General features: G+C 47.2%; 2 protein-coding genes across 3 annotated transcripts in view; one reads left to right on the top strand and one right to left on the bottom strand.

Moving 5' to 3' along the window:
• The window catches only part of Glut4EF (Glucose transporter 4 enhancer factor), a 118722-nt gene that overhangs the window by 94388 nt on the left and 1372 nt on the right, over window positions 1–22962 (top strand). Inside the window, exon 5 of the mRNA XM_017180041.3 lies at window positions 18940–19031. Within this exon, the coding sequence (XP_017035530.1) occupies window positions 18940–19031 (92 nt within the window). The remainder of the gene's footprint in view (window positions 1–18939; window positions 19032–22962) is intronic.
• Art4 (arginine methyltransferase 4) lies at window positions 19448–22890 on the bottom strand. Of its 2 annotated transcripts, none has more exons than XM_017180044.3 (5): window positions 22059–22890; window positions 21666–22000; window positions 21047–21605; window positions 20575–20985; window positions 19448–20500 (listed from the first exon to the last, which is right to left on the bottom strand). In XM_017180044.3, exons 1-5 carry the CDS (start codon window positions 22264–22266, stop codon window positions 20493–20495), a joined length of 1521 nt encoding a protein of 506 aa, XP_017035533.1. In that variant the 5' UTR covers window positions 22267–22890; the 3' UTR covers window positions 19448–20492. The 2 variants fall into 2 exon arrangements, with proteins under 2 accessions (XP_017035533.1, XP_017035532.1); XM_017180043.3 differs by having other exon boundaries at window positions 19448–20507; window positions 22059–22888.

Genomic DNA, 22962 nt, shown 5'->3' with positions numbered 1-22962 from the left:
CGGGGTCGAGGCCGGTCATTAATATCCACGCATGGAGTTCACTTCAGTTCGGCAGAGCACGTCCCCCGCCCATCCACCCACTCCAGTCCATCCTATGCCATCTTGTGCCATCATCCCAGCCCAGATTCGTTCCAATCTGAATCAGCTGTATGCATAATATTTGTTGTTTGCTGATTCTGTCAGCGTGTTGAGGATCCGCTTCGTCACTTCATCGTCTTCTTTAGCGATTCTTGTCCAGGTCAGTTCCATCATGTATATATGTATATGTGTGTATATATAGGGGGATTCTCGGCGAGATGTTGTTTCGGCCGGCATACGTGAGTGGCTTTGGCAAGCGAGATCTTTGTGCTCCAGAGGCTGAGGCTGCTGCTACGCTTCTGTCGCCATTGCAGCCGAGCACGACTTATCAACTGGGCTCTCTGTTTCTGTTTTTGATTCCGATTCTGGCTCTGGTTGTGGATCTCTTCCTTCGCTTTTTCCCTGGCTGATGCGACAACAATCACGAATGCAGCTCGATAATGATGCTGGTAATGATCATGGCGACGCGACTGTGTCCCAAAAGCTGATAATGATGTTTGTCCGTCGCCGATAGCACACAATGGAAGTGCCCAGGCTGTCAGCAATATGCAGTGCCATAAAAACTATACTATAAATGAGTATTCCGTATGCTTTACCCCGATTCGATATAGTGTATACAGAAAAGAGATATAAGTAACTATATATACTAAAAAGTTCTTTTTATTTACTTAAATGTTATAAATCAAGGACCTCTTCGTATTTTCCTTTTTCGAAACACCCAACAAATTCGATCTGCTTACTTTTTTTCCTAGGCACCTGGACTTGAAACTCACAGATAATCTCCCCTGACTCCCTGGTGAACCTGGTGAAGCCTTTCCCTTGGCCAGTTTTTTGGGTTCGCTGTCCCTTGGTCAGGTGGCTGTCCCTATAGCAGTGCCAGCTAGGAGTAGCTGACTCTAAATCTTGGCCAGCTTGTTGTTTTTCCATTGCTATTGTTGCCGTTGCCATTGCCATTACTGTTGCTGTTGCTTTTTTGACCGGCCGGCCGGCATTATATCTCATTACAGAGATCAGCATAAATAAGCAGTGAGCACGCCGCACCACCGGCTCTGCTCCTCCTCCTCGTGGTCCTCCTGCCCGGCAAGACATCCACAACAACAGCCCACAGCCGGAGGAACGAACGAGCGATTAAGCGATACATTCAGCCATGTTCGTGTATTCCCCACAGAGGAAGAGAGAGAGAGAGCGCGAGAGAGAGACGAGGCTCTGGGGTTCTGGGGAAGATGGGGACACAGATGAAGATGGAGATGGAGAAAGGGCAGAGCGCTTGCGTACTCTACGAGGCAATTGAACTCGATTGCAGCGCGTGAAGGTGGACATGGCGATCCCGTTCTCCACTCTGCCCCGCCTTTCAGCTCCTCCTCCTCCTCCTCCGAAAAGCCCGGCCATGTGTATATATCCGCTGATCTTCGGGGTCCGGGCAGCATAGAAATTGTTATTGTTGAGGCAGGGCAGTTCCTTGACCACATGCGTCATCATCATCGCGTTCGCCGTGTGCAAAAACATGATCATTACACTCATACAGAGGGCCTGAAACCGATTCCCCACTGGACGCTGATTCAGATTCAGCCCGAGTCCCTCCACAGCCACCTCCAGCCTGCGCTGGATGCGCCTCGTTCGGGCGTTTTTAATGATGCGTCAGAATATTGTTTACGCATCATTTTACATGTCGGCAAATGGGAATGGGAATGGGAACGAGAACGGGCTGCAGTTGCAGTTGCAGCCGCACGAGCACAACCTCATAGATACTGCTCCGGTGAAGAGCCCCTCGGGGGCAAGTGCTGAATAGATGCTGCTTTTATCCAAGCACTGGGCATCGGGCACCGAGCACCGGCTCTAAAATTATGAGGCCCCCTTTTTGCCGAATTCCATCGTGATGTGTGCTTTAAAGCACGAATTAGCCGCCGGTTATGGCTACAAAGTTGCCAGCTCTCTCCCTGGATTTTACCTGGTGAAGATGCCCTAGCCAAGTCTCATTAGCCTCCTCCTCCAGCTAGCTGTCTGTCCTCTTTGCAGGAAAAAATATATCGAAAAGTGCTCAGAATCCTTGCAAAATCAAGTACAAATGCTAGCTAAGAGTTTTGCGATTGAACTTCTGATTGAACCCTTTCAACTATTTGGTTCTATGTAATTCCCATATATGGTATACGGGCCCAGGGTTGCCTGAGCCACTGCGGAAGGGTTGCCATGGCGCCGGGTATAAACAATATCGAGGTGAATGTGCAACAACTAAGAACTGCACTTTGTTTACATTTCTCCTGCTGGGTTACTTTTACCCACTTTGGCATTTATGCTTAAGCTTCTGCTTATGTTCCTGCTCCTGCTCCTGGTCCTGCTCCTCTCACTACCCCTCCCCCTGCTCCTACTTCTGCTTGTTGTTATAGCTGTGGAAATTAAGCGAAAAACTTGTCAAAGGCATGTCCTGCCCCTGCCCTGGCCCACATCCCACTCCTGGCCCCTCGCACCTCGCATAAAGTCAAGTGCGGGGAGTTTGGGGGGGAAAAGGGCAGGAAACTTTTCTAACCAGCCCTTCGGCTCCTTTCAGTGCCAGCACAGAGAGAAAAATAGTTTAAAATTATTATATTTTACGGGAAATATAAGAAAAACTTTGCTTTGAAATTATGTAAACTCCCCACGTTTCTCCTTATTAATCTCTAAATTTAGTTAAAATTCCCTTCAAGTATAGCCAGCTTCTTTCGCTCTGTGTACCTGGGCTTACTTCCCCTGTTTTACTTTTGTTTTTTTTTTTGTTGCTGCCTAGGTTGACATGCAATCCCAGGTACATGTGGAGAGTTCCCTGCCGATTCTTAACTGGGTTCAATGACATACAGGATAAGCAACAGCAACATCGGGCGGCCTACGACAAGCCACCACCACCACACAAATAGCCCTTTACTCTTCCCATAATACTATATGCACATAAATGTATGTGTGTATATAGCATAGAGTGCAGCAACAACAACAACAACAACTGGCATTAACTTCGCTGGGGCAAGAGCACAAAACGTAAACGTTGCAAAAAGGCGGCAAGCAAAAGCGAAGCCGAAAACAAAGCCATGGCTAAAACGTCCAGAAGCAGGAGTCGAAGCAGGAGCCGGCCAGAAATGGGCAAAGGGAAAGGGACAGGAGTGGCAGTGGCAATGGCAGTGGAGCCGCCGTGCTGCACTTGAGGTTAAAGGCAGCCAGAAAGCGATCCCAAACTGAGTCAAGCCGGGGGTTCGAACCTGTGTACAAATACTCGACATGCAGCCCCATTCGGCACTCCGTCACTCCCAGCACTCTCCCGTTGGTATCCTGGTTGCCTCTTCCTGGTTACCCATCCCGCTCCTATAACCCCATATGCTCGAGTTGAATGGATTCTTTTGGTGGGGAAGCCCGGCTTTGCAGGACCTTTTGCCCTGGCCAGATTATTAAAATTCCTTCAAATATGAATTCGAGTTCAATAACGAAAAAGTGCTCCTGATTCTAAGGATATTCGCTCGCCTGAATGCCAACCAAAAGAAACTATTGTTGACCTAAGCCGCCAGTCAATCCCTTTTTCGCCTTGACTTATTGCATTTTCCCTGGGCGGCGGTCGTCAGGACAACGTCAAGGCGCCAACTTTCACGGGAACCTGTGGAAGGATATCCCCCCCTCGAAGGGAGCTTAAATAAAACATGACCATTACCGATGCATATTAAATAATATATTGAGCCGACCATTAGCCGAGATCGACGCTCGACGCTCGCTGCATTTTCATAACAAAACAATTTACAAAAGGCCACGGCACAAAAACCGGAAATCCTTTCCAACTCGCATATGGCACGCAAAACGAAGGCAACTTTTCCACCTTTTCCACTCTTTTCCATTGGCCGTTGTTACTGCTGTTACTCTTGTTGCTCTTGTTGCCGGTGGGTTAGGTGCCCCGGAGCAATTGTTACTGCGGCTGTGTGTTGCCGCCGCGGAAAATTGCCGCTTTTAATATTACCTTTTATTTGCAATTTCTGCTTTTTTGTGGAGCCTTTTGTAATAATGCAGTGCGCATGTAATAGGAGCCAGGTGCCACAGTGCCGAGTCGCCTCCATGCATTTATATTCGTATTCGTACTAGTATTCCCCATTGCAGCAATCATTTCCACCTAGCCAGCTCGCTTTCCCGCTTTTCCGCCGTGCCGTTGTCATCTGCCACAATTTGTACGCTGTTATTAACTGACATGCTTGCAAAGAGGATTTTTTATTTTGGTTTCTCCTGTTTCAGTTTTTTTTATATTTTTTTTTTGTTTTCTTTGCCTTCATATAGCACTGCCCGTGTGTGCTATTCAATATTAATGGCATGATACAGGGCAATGTAATATTTTGCAGCGCTTGTCAATTGGCGGTAGCTGGGAAAAAACGCCCGTTATATTTGCTTTCCCGCATCGGTTCATTTTAATAATATGTTCTGGCTACTCAGTAATCCGTTTGGCAAGAACACTGCAAGAAAAAATGGTGATATTCCAAGGAAAGCAATGTTTTATGGGCTTATCCTTAAACTACAATATTATTTTAATTAAGAAAGACAGAAACTTTTAATTTATCGATATATATACATGATGTGTTCTGTTCTCCAATTCTCAAAAACTTTGTGTGGTGCTGCAATAATATCGATATTTGACCGATAAATGCGATAATTTTCAATGCTTCAAAATTACAAAACACCAAACTTTACCATACTTTCAGTATGACTGCTTCTTCCGAAAATATTGCTTTATTGCTTTTGTATCGATATTTAATGCTAATGCCGATATAAAAATCTATGTTTTAAAGTGCGATAAATCGATATTCCGTTTGATAAAAATCTGTCTTATTTACGTCTCCAATTTCCATGTAAAATTCCTATTAATTAATAATTTAATGTTTAATAATATATCAAAATTTGCTAACCTTAATTTAAACAAAAGTTTCGATAAATTTGTCGATTTATTTTCATTATGAAAAGATTCCCCTAGAGTGCAATAATTTCAAGAGATATTTATAATATACCTCATAAATTTAAAAATAAATAATCTTGAACTTGTTGTTCGCCGTGCTAGCCTCAAAAGCTCTTCTATATCTTTTTCTATATCTGCCTGAACTTGAGTGCGTTTTTGGCCAAGAAGTCCCAGTTCTCTAATCGGACGTTGACCCGCCAAAATACGTACTTTCTGATTGGAAACGATAAAGCCGAATGGAGCGGAGTTTACTGCGCTCTTATCTGATGTTGACCTTCAGTTGAGGGCAAACTGCGTTTCTGCACCGGCTGCCTTTGTGCTATCTAATACAGTAAAGAAAAAGCACACAAATAGAAAAAAGAAAAGTAAGCCGGCAAATCCCGCATTCATCACACGAATATATAGAGTATAGAGCAGATATCTGCGAAAGCAGAACCAATCAAACGGAGAGGGACTTATCGCAAACCTGATTATATGGGGGCAACGGCGACCCTTGGCAGACTTCTTGGCAGCGGGGCAAACCATTGGGTAAACAATAGGAATAGTTCTGTTTGCTCTTCACTTTACGATGCAAATTGTTTGGCTGGGCCCATAAACTAGACGATGTCTCAAATGACATGTGGGAGCCAGGAAATGGGGGTGGAAATTGATGGCTGCGAGTTCGTTGTCATCAAGGTCGTCGTTTCGGCCAGTCGAGTGTGAAAATAAGTAGCTATGTACACATACTACTGGGTGGGGCCTGGGGACGACGCGTGCATTGATAAGCTCCAGATCCGGAGGGCCACTTATTAGCACTCATTTGCCTGTCGAAACCGCAACAAGTTTGCATCGGCGGCGGTCAATGCCCCCGGCTTGTGCAGTTTACACTATAATTAACTGCATTAGCATGCAAATTAAATTTAGTTTAATTAAATTATAAACATTCGTTCAGCGAACGCTCGTTCCTGCTGCTGTCGAAGAGTCAATGCACTTGACGCTCCAAGAAATTGAAATTGAAACAAAACAAACAGCGGCGCAAAATAAAACAAAAACAAAAGCAAAAGCTATAGCTACGAATTGAGATTTAAGCGAGCGGCGGCGGCTATCTCTTTCCCTGGCTATATGCTCCCTCTCTTTCGACCCTAACTGCCCCCCTCACTCTCTCTCTCTGCCACCCCCCTCTGTGAAGTGTGTTTAATCTGCTGGCAAAGTTTCATTGACTCGCTTAGGCAAAAGCTGCAATTAAAATACAAAATTTCGAAAAGGGGATAACGCGGCAGCGGCGAGCGGTTCAAGATTATTTACGAGCTACGGCGAGCGGCTTGTTAGTCACGTTTTTGCAGCAGACGTTGCCCCGGGTTCACTTGATTCTCCCCGAAAGCAACAACAGCAACCAGAGCTTAGTAATACTATATACCACACATATCGTATAGAATATAGAATGCAAGTGAAACAAATCACAGCGAGTGACACAGAAATGGCAATTTGCAAGGCAAATGGCATCGGAATCGAAATCGATGAGCACCCGAGGAATTTCCTTATAGAGGTCAGAGCTGATACGTGCCTCTTGACTCATTTTTTGCTACCCTGGAGTCCCCCAAACCGTTGGCTGTAAATGACCTTCGATGTCTAGACGTATTTGACAAAAAAGAAAAACAGCAAAGCAACAAAAAAACCGAAAGGAAAAACACAAACGCTCAGACACAAATAATGCGTGATTCCGTTGGAAAATCATCGAGTTTATTCAACTCTCGCCCCCCACGCAACCCTCTTATCCCTTCAGTGGGCGCTGGCTGGATTTGGCCTGGCAAAGGACCTTCGCCTTTATCGCTGACAGCAATTAGCGGCGGCCCAGATAAGGGAATTACGCAGCCGCAGCCATGAAATGTTTGATGTCTCTAAAACGAAACTAAAGCCGTTAGAATTTTAAGCCCCAACGAAAACAATAAACAGCCTAATCCTTTCACGGTGCTCGGAGTGCTCGCTGCCTGCGGGGGTTTTATGATTTAAGATTTAACTTTTTGCCCTCGATGCGTGCCAATGACACAATAAAAGTTGCCCCGGGCAACGCAGCCAGCTCTGTGGTAGAGGGATCCTTTCGAAACGAGCTGCTCGCACGCAGGTCCCAAAAACGTAACCGAATCCTAGTCCTAGACGGCAACGCACCTTGTCGCCTTCGTCTGCCTTTAGGCCATAAAAATGCCAGCGAGGAGCCTGGGAGCCAGATGGGGGCAGGAGCTTGGCGGGTGTCAGAGAGCCCAATTCTTAACTAAACAAAAAAAGGAGACTTACGACTAAGAAATACCTTGGAAATAATTAACACATTTTTGCTTAATTATCCAAAAGAAACCTATGATAAGTGGAATTAGAAATCATTCATGAGATCTTAGCTTCCGAATCCTTTAAAAACATAATGTTTTTCTTTCAATCCTTTGTTTATATAAGAAAATAGACATATTACATTAAATCAAAAGGCCCATCCTGTCAGCCTAATACTCACCTGACTGTTGGCTGCTGGGGTGCCCCAGGGACAGGCTGGGAAAGTGCGTGAGCTGGACTCGTTCCTTCTTACGTTCAGTGACTTTGGCTCTCTATCTTGCTCTTAATATTTTTGTTTTGGCCTGGCTCAGCAGGCGGCTCGGCTCCAGCCTCCTTTCTGGCCCAGTGTCAATGGCACTCGCGAATCGAGGTTGTTGGACCCGCAGAGCAGTCGCCGCCGCCAACGCAGAGTCCTTGTCCTTCGTCCTTCATCCGCCGTCGTCGGCCCCGTGCTGTGCCATATTTTTAGCCTACTTTGCGGTGCCAGTGCCAGCGCCCCCAAGTATATTTAGAGGTCAATTATCTCGGCCAGGGCAATCCATCATTGGCCATGGCCAGAACGCCAACGCCAACGCCAACGCCCGTGCGTATGCAACGCCTTCTCCTGGCTCTCCTCCGGCTAATGATGAGTAATTTCAGTTCATTTTCAGTTGGGGCCACGAGCATCTTTAATAACAATTACGCCCGGGCCCAAGTAGAGGGCTGATTTAATCGCAAGCCTTTACTTTTTCGGCAATCCCCGGGGAGCAGTCGAGGTGTGGGGTTATTCAACTTTTGATTAATGGCGGCGCATGCATGACAAATGGCCGGCGGCCACAATGCACTTGTAATTGTTGTTATTGTTTTTGTTGTTGCTGCTCTGCCAGTCATTCAATTAACTAAATTTATAACTCCGACGATGGCTCATGCATTCCGGGTATTGTTTTCTCAATTAAAACCCGTCCGATTTCCCAGAAAAAGCCTCGGCCAAGCGAAGTAACATGCAACTCCTGGCCAGCTCCTGCCCGGTAATTAGCCGCAGTTAACACGGCCAATTAGGGCCGCCGGCGAAATCATGTCAATGCCTCGCACTTATCGTTAATCAACGGCCCGGCCCAAGACCGGCAAACATGAAAATGGCAAAAGGAAAATCGCAGCGATACGGATCGCAAGGAAGAGGAGGAAAATGCAGTGGCAAATCGCAATTTGTTTGCTCACGAAAGTCGTCGGTTTGACCCCGACATGGTAAACTTGGAAATGGGAGCACGAGGCTATCTCTGAACGGAAGGGGTTGGTGGTGTGCCAGTTTTTTTTTTTTTTTTGTCATTTTTTCCCTGGCCTCGCCGAGCAGCGTTCAATGCCAGAAAGAAAACATGAAAATCGAATTCCAGTGAAGGGAAAAACCGCGCTTATAACTAGGGATTTTCCCTGTAAATACTACACACGATTATACCGAAAAGTTTTCGCACAAAATTTTAATTAATTTTCCACCTCTCTTTCGACTCGTTTTAGGTGAGTGCCATGGAGTCTATTAGCCCGCTTTGGGTCCCTGCAACTGCGGCCAGAACTGTGAGTTAACTTTTCAGCCGCTTAAATGCCCCGGGCAACAATAACAGAAACAAAAAACGTGAAGCACTTTACAGTCAAAAGGAAAAAAAACATGAAAAAAAGAAAATATATCGAGTGGGGCTTACAAAGTTTGCCGTAAAAAAAAACCATTGAACGGTTAACGAACGAAAATCGACCCATTGAGCGAAGCCTAAAAGGCAATTTAAGCGCCTTTTGTGCACATCGCGCATACGCCGCATGGGCCGGCTTTGCGAGTAGTCCCTCCTCCTGGACCTGGAGGTGGACCCGGGTCTGGAATGAATACTGGTTGCTACCAACCAACCAACCAACCGACCAACTCGGCCTGTCCCCCGGTCATTACGAAAGTTATTCATGCGAACTGTTTGCCCCGGCCATTACATCAGCCGGAGAGTGTCTGGGAAAATGCGGAAATTTCGGCGCTGCCAGGAAAATTTATGAAAATTGCCATGTGCCAGACTGGTCCCGACTAGATCGCCGCCACTCCTCGTCCGATTCCTTTTTTTTTATTCACTTTCCCTGCCAATTGTTTCGAGCGGGTCAAGCGGGTGGCAGCTGCTGCCGGCCAATTGCCGGCCTTTATTTGGCCCGGCCATTTGCATTCCGAGTATTGCCACGTCCCCATGTCCAGCAGTTGTCAAATTGTCAATGCAAATGCCTTGCCACGTCCACTCGACGGATATTCTATCTATCGGCGTTGAATTTCAATTAAGTTTCGCTCGCGAGCTGGCGAGCTCTTTAAATTGCATTTGACCGATATCGGATCGAATGGGGTCGCTCTGGGGTTTTACTGTGCGCTGTTCTGCTTTTCTGGGGCTTTCCAACCCCCGTGCGAATGGCGAACCTGATTCCCCGAATCGCATTTAGCAACCATCACCCCTCACTGTCCAAATTATGGTATGACAACTCCTCTGCGCTGACTCCTTCGAGTCACGAACTCCTCGTCCGCATATCAAATAACAATTGCTCAACATTCGAGTGGAGCTGGGTGGTAAACAGAGACCCGACCGACCGCAAGCAAATTGAATTAATTAAGAAACGTGTATTATATTACCCAAAGGCAGGGGGAGGGGGCGCTTATGATAAAGCAAAATTAATACAGAGAACTGGGAAGGGAAAAGCCTAAAAGCCCACGCTAAGCTATGCTGAATTATTAAAATGATTTAAGCTGCCAAATTGCTTAAGCAATATTTTCCCTTTTTCTTTATTCTTCATTCGACTTTTCGGTTCGGTTCGAGGATTTCCCCCGGCCAAGTAGAGTTTCGCCCACGCTTTGGGCCCTTAGTTTCGGGGTTATTGTTCGAGTCGAGAAAGAGAGGTAAAAGAAAGCAAAATTCTAATTAAAAATCTTCCGGCATTTTGGCGTTTTATCTAAACAGGAAGAGCTTGCCGCAGACAGAGCACAACAACAAAGTCTCCCAGAGAGCGAGAGTGCGATAAAGGCGACACTTTCGCCGGAGTCCTTGCCGCATAATGAAAAGTCTTCCGAATTGGGTCAGGCAAGAAATTAAAAAGCTCCCCCTTGGTGTGTTTTTTTTTCTTGGGCGAGAACAAAGGAAAAAGTTAAGTTGGCAACTTCAACTTAAAGCTGCTGCTGCTGCCGTTATCATTCGCAATTAGACGCGTTGACACTTGGCCCCCGGTATCCCAACTTGGCCAACTTTTTGCCGACTTTTCCGACTTCTCTGGGAGTGAAAAGTGGCAAGTAAAGAGCGAAAAGTTCAGTGGGCCATCCGGCTTACAGATTCCGGAGTTGCCCTGCAAATTGGACGGTTAAGTGGAAGCATCTGCCGAGGAGGAGTCGCAGGACTCGCAGGAGTGTGTGCAGCAAATTGAATATTTAAATCCTCAACTGAAATCCTTGCATGCGTCAAATTGAAAAGGGTTTGTCCCGGGACTGCCTCCTTTGGTAGCATAAAATATGCAAAGAAAACGGAATGGAAACGAAACAAAATTATGTTTAATGCAGCGTTTTTCCCAGCTATTTCCCCCTTGTTTTCCCATTTTTTTTGTTTTCTTTTGGAAATAGAAATTGCTTTCAAATTTGCTTACATTTTTTATTTCTCCAACTCCCAAGTCCAACTCGTTGTTTTTCTCGTTTATTTCTGGGCTGCGTGCGTGTTCAATTTGCAAGTGCAATGGAAGTGAAATTGAAATTCACCCTGCCTGCGGCTGTCTGTGTCTCAGTCTCTGTCTCTGTCCCTCTTACTCCATCCATCTCTTTCTGGTTACTTGGTTTTGAAGTTTGGGTTTTGGTTTCCACTTTGTTGCGGCTGTTGTCGCTGTTTATGCAACCTACCGCTGCCACTGCAATTGGCAATTGGATTTCCTGCTTGCACTCGAAATCAAAACTTTGTTTTCTACACGTACATACATATATACCTATATATATAGGGAAGTAATCATGCGAGTCCAAAGTTGATCCTTAGGACTCCTCCAAGTTAGGTAAACATCTGGTTCCGGGCAAAAGTATGCCAAGTCAGCAATTCAATTCGCAGGACTTTGTTAACAACTTTTCCCAGCATTTGCCTAAGTCCGTATTAACCCATTTTTTGGGGGCTGAAATGCAGAATGTGGACGCTGCCCTACCTCAGCGAGGATTAGGCCTTGGCTCTTTGGAGCGAGAGCTCTTCAACATGTTGCACACATCGTATACTCGATATGAATCGGCCGCCGAAAGCCGATTGCCGCCATGTCTAATTTGCTGGCCATAAGCAGCTTACCAACTTTCCCCGCCCCCTCGCTCCGATCCGCCCATATTAAAAAGGCATTTTAAACACACACACACACACATAGTCTTGGCCTTCTCCCTCCTTCTGCTGTTTTTTATTTCTGGCTAAACGACAACGACAACTTTTGAGTGGCGCATAATACCTGAAAAGTAATGTGACGACCGACCGATATCGGTCGTCCTTGGGGAAATGATAGACTCAAACTCGAACTGGCAAACACCGAAAAAAGCCTGAGAGGAACTCAGGCTCAGGCAAGTTGATTATATTTCGTATTTGGCTTTTTTCCCTTGGTCATTTCAAGTGTTCTTCTGCCATTTTGCGCAGTTTTTCCGTCAGTTTCCTCCTTTCTGCTGGAAAATTATTAGATGGCCATTTTTCCGGCACGTGCTTGGCACACCCCCAGCCCCGTCGCGACGTCGAAAAAGGCATCAAGTTTTTGTCAGGGCCAGTTTACGAGGCGATTGCCTTCGGGGGCCAAATTGAAATGTGCCTCGGGAGACCCAAATGGTCTTCAAATGGCCGAAGAGCCTGAAATATGATAGCAAACGGTACGGGGCGGGCGTCGCTCTCCTCCCAAATTGAGATATTTTCCAATTTACATCTCCGGCGAAGCCATCGAAGCAGTGCAACATAAATTCCCAGATACAATGTGACATCGCTCGCGCTCTATATATACTTATGTATATACATATATATGATGCATCTCGAGTGGCGTTCGTACACAAAGCGGAATACGCTTGACCTGGTTTAGTTCTGCATCCCCCGGCACTGGCGACAGGGACACTCTCGTCCCTACAGCTCCCATCCCCTAGATCTCTCCCTTGCCTTGCAGCATACATAAATTTGGCCAAGTACAGTTACTGCCATGTATGTATGCTCGCTCGCTAGCAGGCCTTGATGCTGCCCCATTGTTGTTGGCCATGTTTTTGTTTCGGCAGCCTCTCGCTTGGCAATTGCAATTTCGCAAGGTCACCCAGGCGCAAAGTGAATTCGCTCCCTCTCTCTCTCGTGCTGTCTCTATGTATACATTGAGATATATAAAAAATATATATATATGTATATCTGATGACCCAGTTACTGGGACCCCTGGCTTAACTGGGCCTGCATTCTGGCCAAGGGTTTCTGGGTCACAGTACAGTTTAAGCCGGCGACAAGCGCAGCTTCCACTCGGCAAGCCAAATGGCAGCCAGTCAGGCTCAAATGAAAATAGATGAGGCCCAGAGCTCACCCCATAAATATGGCTTGTTCAAACAGAGAGAAATTGGACTTACTTTTGGTAATAAATTGGGAGGAAAAGAGAGATTAAAATAAGGGTTAACGTAATAATACCTTTTTTGATGAGAATTTCTAGGATTATAATTATTTAATTGTATGTTTAGCACCAAGGATACGTTTATAGATCACCTGAGCATGTCTTTAAATATTTATTATAATTATTAAGGAGTGCCTTAGGAGTCTGTAGGTTTTAAAAACATCTAAAAAATTTTAAATAATTTTACATTATAAGAATAGAAAATCTTACTAATTTCGGTACTTTTTTTGTTAGAGGTCTTAAAAAGTATTTATGATCAAATATGGAATTTCGTTTCTTTCTCTGCTATATAACACGTATTTGTGTGTAAACTTGATGAAGGTACAGTCGATCTATGTGTGTGTTTGTGGTATGTCCTGGCTGCCTGTCACAAAGTTTGACATTCCATTCGCCCCGTAAGCCAATTACTTTTTAGGTCCAACGTCCAGCCAAGTCCTTCGCCACTATCCATCCGCCTGGCAACCAACCACACATCTTGTTAAGGTCCGTGTTGATTAGGACCGTTCCCAACAGCCAAGAGGAGGAGTAGCTGGGAAGGGGTATGAGGCAATGGCAACGGCAACCCATTCAAGCTCCATTTGGCAATTACCGCAGCAATAAAAGTCAACGGCAAGTGCAGCCAGCCACACATTTTATTAGCAGGCAGCAGTAGCAGCAGCAGCCCTTGGTACAATTTACGTGTGTCAAATAATAATTTCGTTGTCCCGGCCGCTTATCTCCGGGACAAGTGAAAATCCCCTTTTTTCCAGGGGCCAGAAATTTACATTTCACAATTTACGAAAATTTTTATGTCATAATTGGATTCAGTGTGGGCCATTGTGTAGCTTTTCCCTTACTTTCCCACTTACCCCCCCAGAGATGTGACATTGAACAGCGATAACGGGTGGCGACAGAGCCGGATAGCTGGCGATGGGTGATGCGGCTTTAAGTTAGGGTTGCGGTGGCCATTAAGACTTGGCCCAAGTATGCCTGCTGATAAGGAATTTAATGCCCGAAGGAGGAGGCGGGTGGTGGGGTGGCCGGGGTAAATTGAGCGTGGCCGGATATTGTCGTTGCTGGCAGACATGTTTAGTGGAGCACAGAACTAGTCGGGACGATGTACGTTTGTTTTTGACAGCAGCAAGCGGAATTCATTTCCACTTCCTGGCTGTTGCATACCCTCGGGCTGACCTGGAAATTGTTCCCAGAAAAGTACATCTTTCGAAACGTTGCAATGCCATTCCATTTTGATCTAATTTTCGGTGGATACAAATTGAGCCAAGCACATGAGTTACACATTCGAGTTGTGTCGAGTTTTTCGGCAGCATGTTTCCTCTCAAGTGAACACAAAGTCGCCTGTTTCACGAACTTTTCGCATAAATTTTATATACGAAACGTGTTGGCATGTGTCCCTGTGTAAATGCACAGCAAGAAATGTAGGATCCTGGGGATAGAGTTAATAATTCTTTAACTATTTAAAGAGATATGTGGCGAGGTCACAAGATCTTTATTTATGAGAAAAAACTTGTTTTTTGGTACTATTATTTTGTTAAGAAGGCTTTTTTTTCTGCAAGTGCCGCTCAGGCTCAACCCTTAAGCCGGGATATCTAGCCCGTTTTTGGCCATGTCGCTGGGCCATTGTGATTCTGTCTGCCTGCCCGCCGCGCTGAAAATATCAAAATCAACGCCATTGTCATATTTGTTGAATGAATGAACACTCAACCTCAATTTCAGCTTCCATCGTTGCCGCTGTCAGCCTTTTTTCCGAGCTTTTCCCCAGCGGCAATGACAGTTTCGCGTGTGTTTGTCACATCAGTTATGCATGTGTGTTCCGTTCCGAGCTCCTCATATATTTATGACACTCCACTCTGTCACTGTCTGCGGGGGCAGCGGTGGCAGCCGCGGATTCGAATGCGAGTGCCTGTTTTTATTTAAACGCAATCAAATTAAGCGCCCAGCAAATTGGCAAGGCCATCAGCATTGTGTAATCAAGTTTACAAATTTCCACCGCCCCCTAAAAAGGTGAAAATCAAAATCAAAATACATACAAAACATACACAGCATAGAAAACCTACCAAACTACTCATTCAACCCCCCCGAACAGACCCAATTTGCTCGGCGGCAACTCGTTACTAAAATAGCATTTCCCCGACCCAGGGCCGGGGCTGATGATGAGGTTGATAAAGTCACCGAAAAAGTTTGTTGAAAGCCTCAACGAACACCCTTATCCGATGTGACCCAATTTTGCTCGCTGCCTGTAAACACAGCGATAAGACTTTAAAATCAACGGCCCACATGCAAAGCGCTGCGAATTCGATTTGCGACGAGGCAGGGCCATTGCAATACACACGAAATACATATAGGATATAGCCATATATAGCCTCCTGCCCTGGCAATGCAAATTACTGAAATTGCCATGACGAACTTAGGCCGCTTTAATGGGGCGCACAGAAGAGAAGGGAGAAAAATAAATAAAAAAGGAAGCTCTTCCTGTTCCTCCCGGGGGCGAAAACATAATTTGCGTTGCCTACTTTTGTGCGCGGCAGCCTGACAGCCAGGCGTTGAAGTATAAACGGCGCCGCGAGTGCAATTCGCGTTTGCCGGGCATTAGGCCCTATTAGGAGCAGGGTGTAAACCTTTCAAGTGGCTTATAAGCCATCTGGCACACTTTCCTTTGGGGCAGGCAGGCAGGCAGGCTTTCCGCAATACCAGGCTTGCTATCTATGCTATTTTTGGAGTCAATAATTTATGCTTCCGCTCCATTTTCCCCCTATGTTGAACTTCCAGTGACCCAATTCCGTTAACAGAGCAGCCCACTCGCTCTTCAACTCACGGCAACTCTCTTTTTCGTCCTGGCCTTATGCTCTTTGGCTGTTAAACTGTCCTAGTTTTTGGCCCAAAGTTAACAGTCAGGCAAGTTGTTGGCTCACACTCCAAGAGAGAGAGAGAGAGAGACCAGCTGTGAGAGAGAGAAATTGTGTGTGTGAGGGGGTGTTGTGTGTATACACCCACCCACCTCTATATACTGTTGACCCAATTCCGCGGCTGTCCTTCCACAGCTGTTCTGATTTCGGTTTCGATTTCGGTTCGCATTTCCGCTTTTGTGTATTTTTGGCCCCGACTCGACGTCTCTCTGGGGTTTGGGGTTGTTTATGCTGGCTTGGGAACTGCGGACTGGGAAATGGGAAAATGGGAAAGCGCCAAGATGAACAGAGAGCGCACGAAAACAGGAAAACTTTTATTTACCCCACTCACGTACATGCCGGGCTCGCTGTGTGTGTGTGTGCAGAATGAGTTTTCCCAAAGATGTGTGTGCGCTGTCAAGTAAATTTTCATTGAATGCGACGCGTAGAAGCAGGGGAAGGGAAATTGCATGGCAACGCAGGACTGCCTCGGCAGATAACGTCAAATAAATCGATGGAGAATTATTAAGTCCTCAAATTAATAAGGAAGGATGTTCTGCTCATCAGTTCTTTGGGAATCGAAAAATATCAGAGCTACTCGCAGGGATCAGCCTGAAGTATGCCCCCGAGTAAATACAAAAATATACTTACTTAAACCGAGAGTGTACTATATATACTCTGATAACCGGGAGGAGGCCCTGGAACTGGCGCCAGTCGGCGAAACTGCCCCACTTTCCACGTCGCTGCCGCTTTTCCTGCAAAAGGACCTTAAAGAAGATTCATGTTATGCCGCCCACTCACATTGCCTATTTATGTTTGCCCGGACCCGGAGCCGGCTTCCTTCCCGCTGTTTTTCCTGCCAAATCAGGACATAGTGCGGTAGTCATTGCCGCCGTAATGCGCACACTTCTCAAACGGGGGTGGAATTTTATTTCCTGCTCCAGCAGCGCCCGAAAGTTTGCCAGCTGGAGTTCTCCGCCGGCGAATGGTTTTCTTTCATTAGCAAACAGCCGTCCCATCCCTCATTAGAGCCGGATAATTAACACGCACCAATACACGGGCAACGTGGAGCGTTCAGAGACATAATTCAAGCAGCTTTAATTTACTTTCGCATTCGACTCACTTGGCAGGTGGGAATGGGGGACAGGAGGACAGGAGGATGGTACACCATCGGATTGATAGACCGAAATGATTCCAAACTCGTTTCCGCATTAATTGAATATAATTGAGGCGCTGCGTCAGCTGGGAATTGAAAATTACGCATACGCAGCGTTTGACAAACGAGCGATATTAGGGGGCCGTGCTTATCGGTCGGCGAAAACAAAACGGCGGCATTAATAAAAACCCCTTTTCCAGACAGTTGTGGCCTTAAGATGCCAGTCACGCAGGCGAGCAACTCCGGAAAACTGCAAACGGCAATGGCAATGGCAGGAAAACACTTTCCAAGTAGGAGCACATACACACACACACACACACGCATCTGGCAACAATTGCCTAGTGTGCCCGAGTGTGCGTGTGTGGCAGTCGCAGGCCCTTATTTATGGGCCAGGATATGCGTTGTATCCTGGCCCCAGAAGTCTGGCCGCAAACGAATTACGGCCGCCCACTAATTGCACCAAGTTAAAACGAAAATGGTGTAGAACTTTCCGCTTTTCGCTCACTTTGCCTGCCTTTGGCAGTAAATGTTACACCAAAAAAAAGGATAAAAGGGAAGATTAATAATAAAATAAAACCAAAAAACAAATAGGGCCTTTTAGTACAAACCTTGACTTACATTATATGTTAACACCATCTTTTAACGTTGAGAAAGTGAATTAAATTACTTCAACAAAATCCCTTTAACCTCTTAATTTTCACCTAATTTCAAATTTGGCACACAGGCTTTGCTAGTTAATTTTTTCCCGTGTACACACTCCTGCAGATGAGTGCCAACCACGTGCGTCAACAATTTACGCCGCTTAAGTAGCGCTGGATATTTATGTTTATGATTACGTTGCGGTTCGCAGCCTCCCCGAATAGCAGCCCCCCTTAAATGGCATTCAGGCGATTCCCTGCTTGCCTCGCGCATTACGCATACGCCGCATGTGCCCTGTGCAAAAAGTGCTGCGGCTTAAGTGCGGCCAACAAAGGGGGAGCGGAGTAAAAGCCAGCGAACAAAGCTCTCTCTCCCCCTCCTGCTCGGGAAAATCTCAAACCAAAAAGTTGTAAACAAATCGTTAATCACTCCTGCGCCCTCCCAAGGACAGAGCCGAAAAGTGAAAAGCGAAAACTCAATTTTCAATTTCGCCCAACGCTGTGGCACAAGGACAACAATTGCCAAAGCAAGGACGCAATCAGGGGCTGGCAGTGCCCGCAAAACTGTATGTAAGCCAGAGCCAAGTATTTCAACTGGGTCAACTGCCGGCGTCGCTGCCGGCGCAGCAGCTGCAGCGCTGCCCTAACCTTCAGCATAAAGCGCAGCATAAATGCAGGCGCATAAAAAGCGACGGCGACGACGACAAGCAAAAAGCTGAGCGCGAAAAGCGTGTCAAGGCGAGCGGCAAACGGAGCAAAGCGACCGCAAGGTGACCCAGTAAATAGGCGGGCGGGTGGGTGGTCTATGTACTGGTTGGTTCTGGTGGCCCCGGGGGCGGATGCTCGGCAAGGACGTACCGGACCCGGGCATGTTATCAGTGCAGTGTATAGCGATGCCGCCTGCTGCCTGCCATTCGTGCGGCATCGTTTGCCGCTCGGGCGAGCGTCCAAGGATTCAGGCAGCCTGCCAGCCAGTTGCATTGTCCGCACCAACACAGTCGCACTTGGCACCGGGCCGGCACCGGTTCGAATCGCTCCAGCTCCTCTTTGGTCGTGTTCCGTCGCGGTTTCCCTTCGCCAAGTATGAATGCCATGGCACTTAACTACTACGTGGAGCGCAGCGACTACGAGAGCTATGGCAGCGATAGTCCCATGGTGGACTGCTCCTCGCGCTCCTCGTCGGCATCCTCAGAGGATTCCCTGCTGCAGCCCTGTTCCCGCCAAGTACGATAAGGTTTTCCACAGCATATACTTTAACTGCAGACAAAAGTAATATCCTACAAATAATATAAAATCATCTAATTGCTATTTTTCTTCATCTCTTTGCAGTCCAAAAAGTTCCGATGCGTTTTTCCAGGATGTCACAAGGTGGAGCCCGACCAGAAGAAAATCGAGCGTCACATTAGGAAAGTGCATTTGCGGTAAGTTGCCAGATTCCTCCTCCTCCTCATCCTCCGTGTGGGAATTAAGTGTTTAGGGTGGGGGCGGGCCTTGACTTAGCCATCGCATCGTCATGGGGCTGGGTGCCGCGACCTTCTCCGCAAGTGGTTCCACGGGAAGCTCGAAAGTGGAGCACTCGAGCGCAGTAAGCAGGTCACACGACGAGTGCGCTGCTCCTCGCCTCGCCAGCACGCAGATTACAGTGCGCACACACCACCTGCAGGCCGAAGTGGGTGTAGTGCAGTGCAGCGCTTTTGAGGCCAAGGTCCAGTCTCCGTCTCCAATCTCCCACACACGATCCGCGCTGAGCTTTGACACCTGGCAATCTCGTTTCCTATGTAAATCAAAGGGGCCTGGGGGCTCAGTTAATTCCACACAAATAAAAGACGCTTGGGGGTTTCGTTTTTTGTTGCTTTTGCTTTGACATTTTTTGTTGTTTCTCTCTCGCGGTATACGTATCTATATGTATATAATATGTTTATAGTTATGTATGCAGTGTGTGTTGGTGGAGTGGTTGTTATTGTTTCTTTGTTGGCAAACGAACAGCTCTATAAAGTACAGTACGCATATAGGATGCACAAGAATGTGTTTTGAGTGTGTGTGTATGTCTAGATATATATTCTTAAATAGCGCTTGGCAGGCTGGCAGCGATCTACGTCGGGATCCGGGCAGGGTGGCGGAAGAAAAGCCAGGGACAATATATGTATAATCTCTCGTAACTTAACACTAAAACCTATGAGCAATTTCTTACAATTTGAATCGAACTAAGGGGTAAACACAAAACACGGCCGACAAGAACAAGTACGAATACAAAAAATTGAAACTAGCTTGGAGAGAGGTATACACAATATAATATATAATAACACACGTAATTAGATACAGAGTACAATCTGAATATGTTGGTTTGTTCAAAGCTTTGCAATTAACTAAGAAACTTCCTGAAGCGCAGAGTCCCGTGCGGGCTAGATATCGCGATTACATTGTTCGCTTACGGTTTAAAAACACTAATTACTATCGGCTAAAATTAGCTTAGGCTTATTAATATGCTGCGTGTTCTAAACAACTACATTAGTCTGCCTTGATTTGTTGATTGTTTTGTGGTGGCTGGGATTCCTCCGATAAATTAAAAGAGCTTCGAGTGCGTAAAATAAGGGGGAAGAGGGTAGAAGGGGAGCGGATGGGGGGAAAGGTGTGCAGAAAATAATTTACACTGTTCAATAAATAACCTAAGCGTAAGCATAAGCATAAAGGGGTAACAAACAATAAAGACTGACAAAAGGAGAATCAATCATAAGAGTTGAGTGGACTTGAATAGCTTAGAGAATTCCCAGAAAGATGTTTATTTTTCGATTCCCCGCCGTCGCCTCCTTAGTGCGGATGCATTAGTCCGTGGGTGATGTCCATACTGCCATCCCCGATTCCATTGACGCTGAGGCCGCCGTTTAGCATGCTAGAAGCTAGGTGGAAAACACACACTCAATTAGTTCAGATCTCTCTAAGGGAATGGTCTTGCAAAGCTCTCACAGTTGCGCGATCCCTGCGTGTCCATCTGCGTCCAGTACTGCTCAGAAGGACTCTGCGTACTAGTCCCCGGCGGCGCCTGCACCGGCGCCCCCGTGTACCGAAAATACGGATTCTTCAGGTCCAGGGTGTTGCTCGATGAGATCAACGTGCCCTCGATATGCAGGTCGATGGTCACATCGTACGACTGCCGCCGGTTCGCCTCCAGTAGGACGCGACCCGTAAGCGTCTGGCCCTGCTTAATAAAGATGGGCATGGGCAGCAGGCAGCGCACCTGGTACCAATGTGTCAGAGGCGCCGTGGGCGACGTCGAGAGCCACACGTTCTGACTGCTGCCGCTGAACTCAACGTCAAACCAGAAGGCCAGTCCGTGACAGATGCCAGTCTGCAGAATGTGGAACTCCAGGGGGATGTCTGTGGGCGATAGAACAGCAATGTCAGAGGAGACCACCTTAAGCCATGTGGGAGCACTCACCTATCAAGTGCAAGTCGTCCTCCTTGTCGTTGAGAAAGTCGCACACGTGCCGCACCGACTTGGCCATGCAGATGCGTATGTCGAAGGTGTCCACGATGGGCTGGCGGAAGTACTCCTTCATACCCTCCTTGTGCAGCGTGGTCAGGTCGACGCCGTGGAAGGCCGACTGATACCAGAAGTTGGCCTTGTTGTACTGTTCCGAGTAGAGCGACTCGTCCGAAAAGGGGGCGATGTGCAGGTCGCCGTGCGTGGGATACATCTTGCCGTTCGGCTTCAGCCACTTGCGGGCGTGCAGATAGGTCTCCAGCATGCGCTCGTTGTAGAGCATGTAGCCCATGGGCTCCGACACAATCACGTCCACCTTTTCGGGCAGCTCGATCTCCTCGATCTTGCCCGGTATCACAGAGATCTTGTGCTGCACGTTGTTCGACTCGACCAACTGCTGAGCGTACTGGGCCATGTTCGAAGCCTCGATGGCGTACACTTTGGCGGCGCCAGCCTGCACAGCGAAGAAGGAAAGAATACCGGACCCAGCGCCCACATCCAAGACAACCTTGTCCTGGAAACAAAGGGTATCGTAAGTTGGAAATTCCTGTAGAAGGTCTTAGCCAACACCTACCTGAAAGTCCACCGCATTGCCCAGTATGGCCCGCTGGTAGGTGCTCGTCCTCACATAATCCTGCATCATGTTCTGCTGCTGGCTAAGGTAGCCGTAGAACTGGAAGTACTGCGAGGCGGACGACTCCTCGGTGCGTTGCGAGAACACGGACTTGGGCCGCAGATGCTTCACGTTCTCCACCACCTTGCGGAAGAGCTGCTGGTCCTGGTCGCTAGAAAAACGCAGCACCAGATTGTCGGCGTCCAGGGAGACGGCGTAGCTCCGTCGCCCCATCTGGGCGGCATCCGTGTCGGCGGCTATCATATACTCCTTGAGCACGTGGCTGCGGTCATCATCTGGGGGATTTAAAGGGTTAATGGGGGCTCGAAAGGCGACTTTGCTGGGGGCACTCACCCGGCACGATGCGTAGCACCACTCCCTGGGAATCGTAGCTGCAGAGCAGCGTGCAGCTGCTCTTGTATTTGTTGGTGAACTCCAGCTTCTGCTCATCGGCGATAGCGCTGATCACCACGCCGCTGAACTGGCAGTTGCTGAGCGGGCAGACGACGGCGGCGGCGGACAGTTTGCGGGGCTGCGGCTCCTCGGGTCGCAGGCTGGACATCTTGGCTGGTGCTGTGGCTATCTCTGTGGTTTTCTCAACTTTATCTGGGGATCACAGCGCTCGCTTTTTCTGCTTTTCTTAATTGACAATGTAGGCCGTGCAATACACACACGCGCGCACCACTCACACACGCACACACACACAACACTCAACACAGAGGCAGACAGACAGACGCGCAATTTTTTTTCTTCTTGCTATCAGCGAACTTTTGCACTGCAGTACAGGGGCGGACAGACAGACGCGCGAATATTTTCCTCCTCTAGCCGTGACCTTTTTGCACAACAATGGCAATTGGCGCGCTGTTCTGGCTTGGATTGTTGATTTCGTATTGATTTCACACGGAACGTGCGTATTTTTTTTTTGCAAAAAGTCGGTGTTGCCAGAAAAAAGTTTGGCTTTCCCCCTAAAAAATCTCAAATAGTTGAAATTTACCCCTAAAAAATGACTGGTCACACGACGATAAAAATACCAGATTTAATACCATGTGCGCGCTCGCGGTGAATGGCATTACGTTTTGGTTGTCAACGCGAATGTCAAAATGTTTCGGTACAATTTAGGTATAAAATAGGTACACTTTAGGTATAAATTAGGTACAGTTTAGGTATAAATTAGGTACAATATAGGCACACTTTAGGTCAAATTTAGCCACCATATAGGTACGATTTAGGTACAGTACCTTGCGCAACACTGCCCCCG

The sequence above is a fragment of the Drosophila kikkawai genome, chromosome 3R (genome assembly GCF_030179895.1).
Source record: "Drosophila kikkawai strain 14028-0561.14 chromosome 3R, DkikHiC1v2, whole genome shotgun sequence".
Lineage (NCBI taxonomy): Eukaryota > Metazoa > Arthropoda > Insecta > Diptera > Drosophilidae > Drosophila > Drosophila kikkawai.
The sequence above is the reverse complement of the archived record's forward strand: the minus strand, read 5'-3'. Positions and strand labels throughout refer to the sequence as shown.

Coding starts and splice junctions, on each gene's coding strand:
- Art4 (XM_017180043.3), bottom strand. CDS start 22,266: ATGTCCAGCCTGCGACCCGAGGAGCCGCAGCCCCGCAAACTGTCCGCC. Junction 22,001..22,058: donor GGTGCTACGCATCGTGCCGG/GTGAGTGCCCCC, acceptor TAAATCCCCCAG/ATGATGACCGCAGCCACGTG. Junction 20,986..21,046: donor GGACGACTTGCACTTGATAG/GTGAGTGCTCCC, acceptor TATCGCCCACAG/ACATCCCCCTGGAGTTCCAC.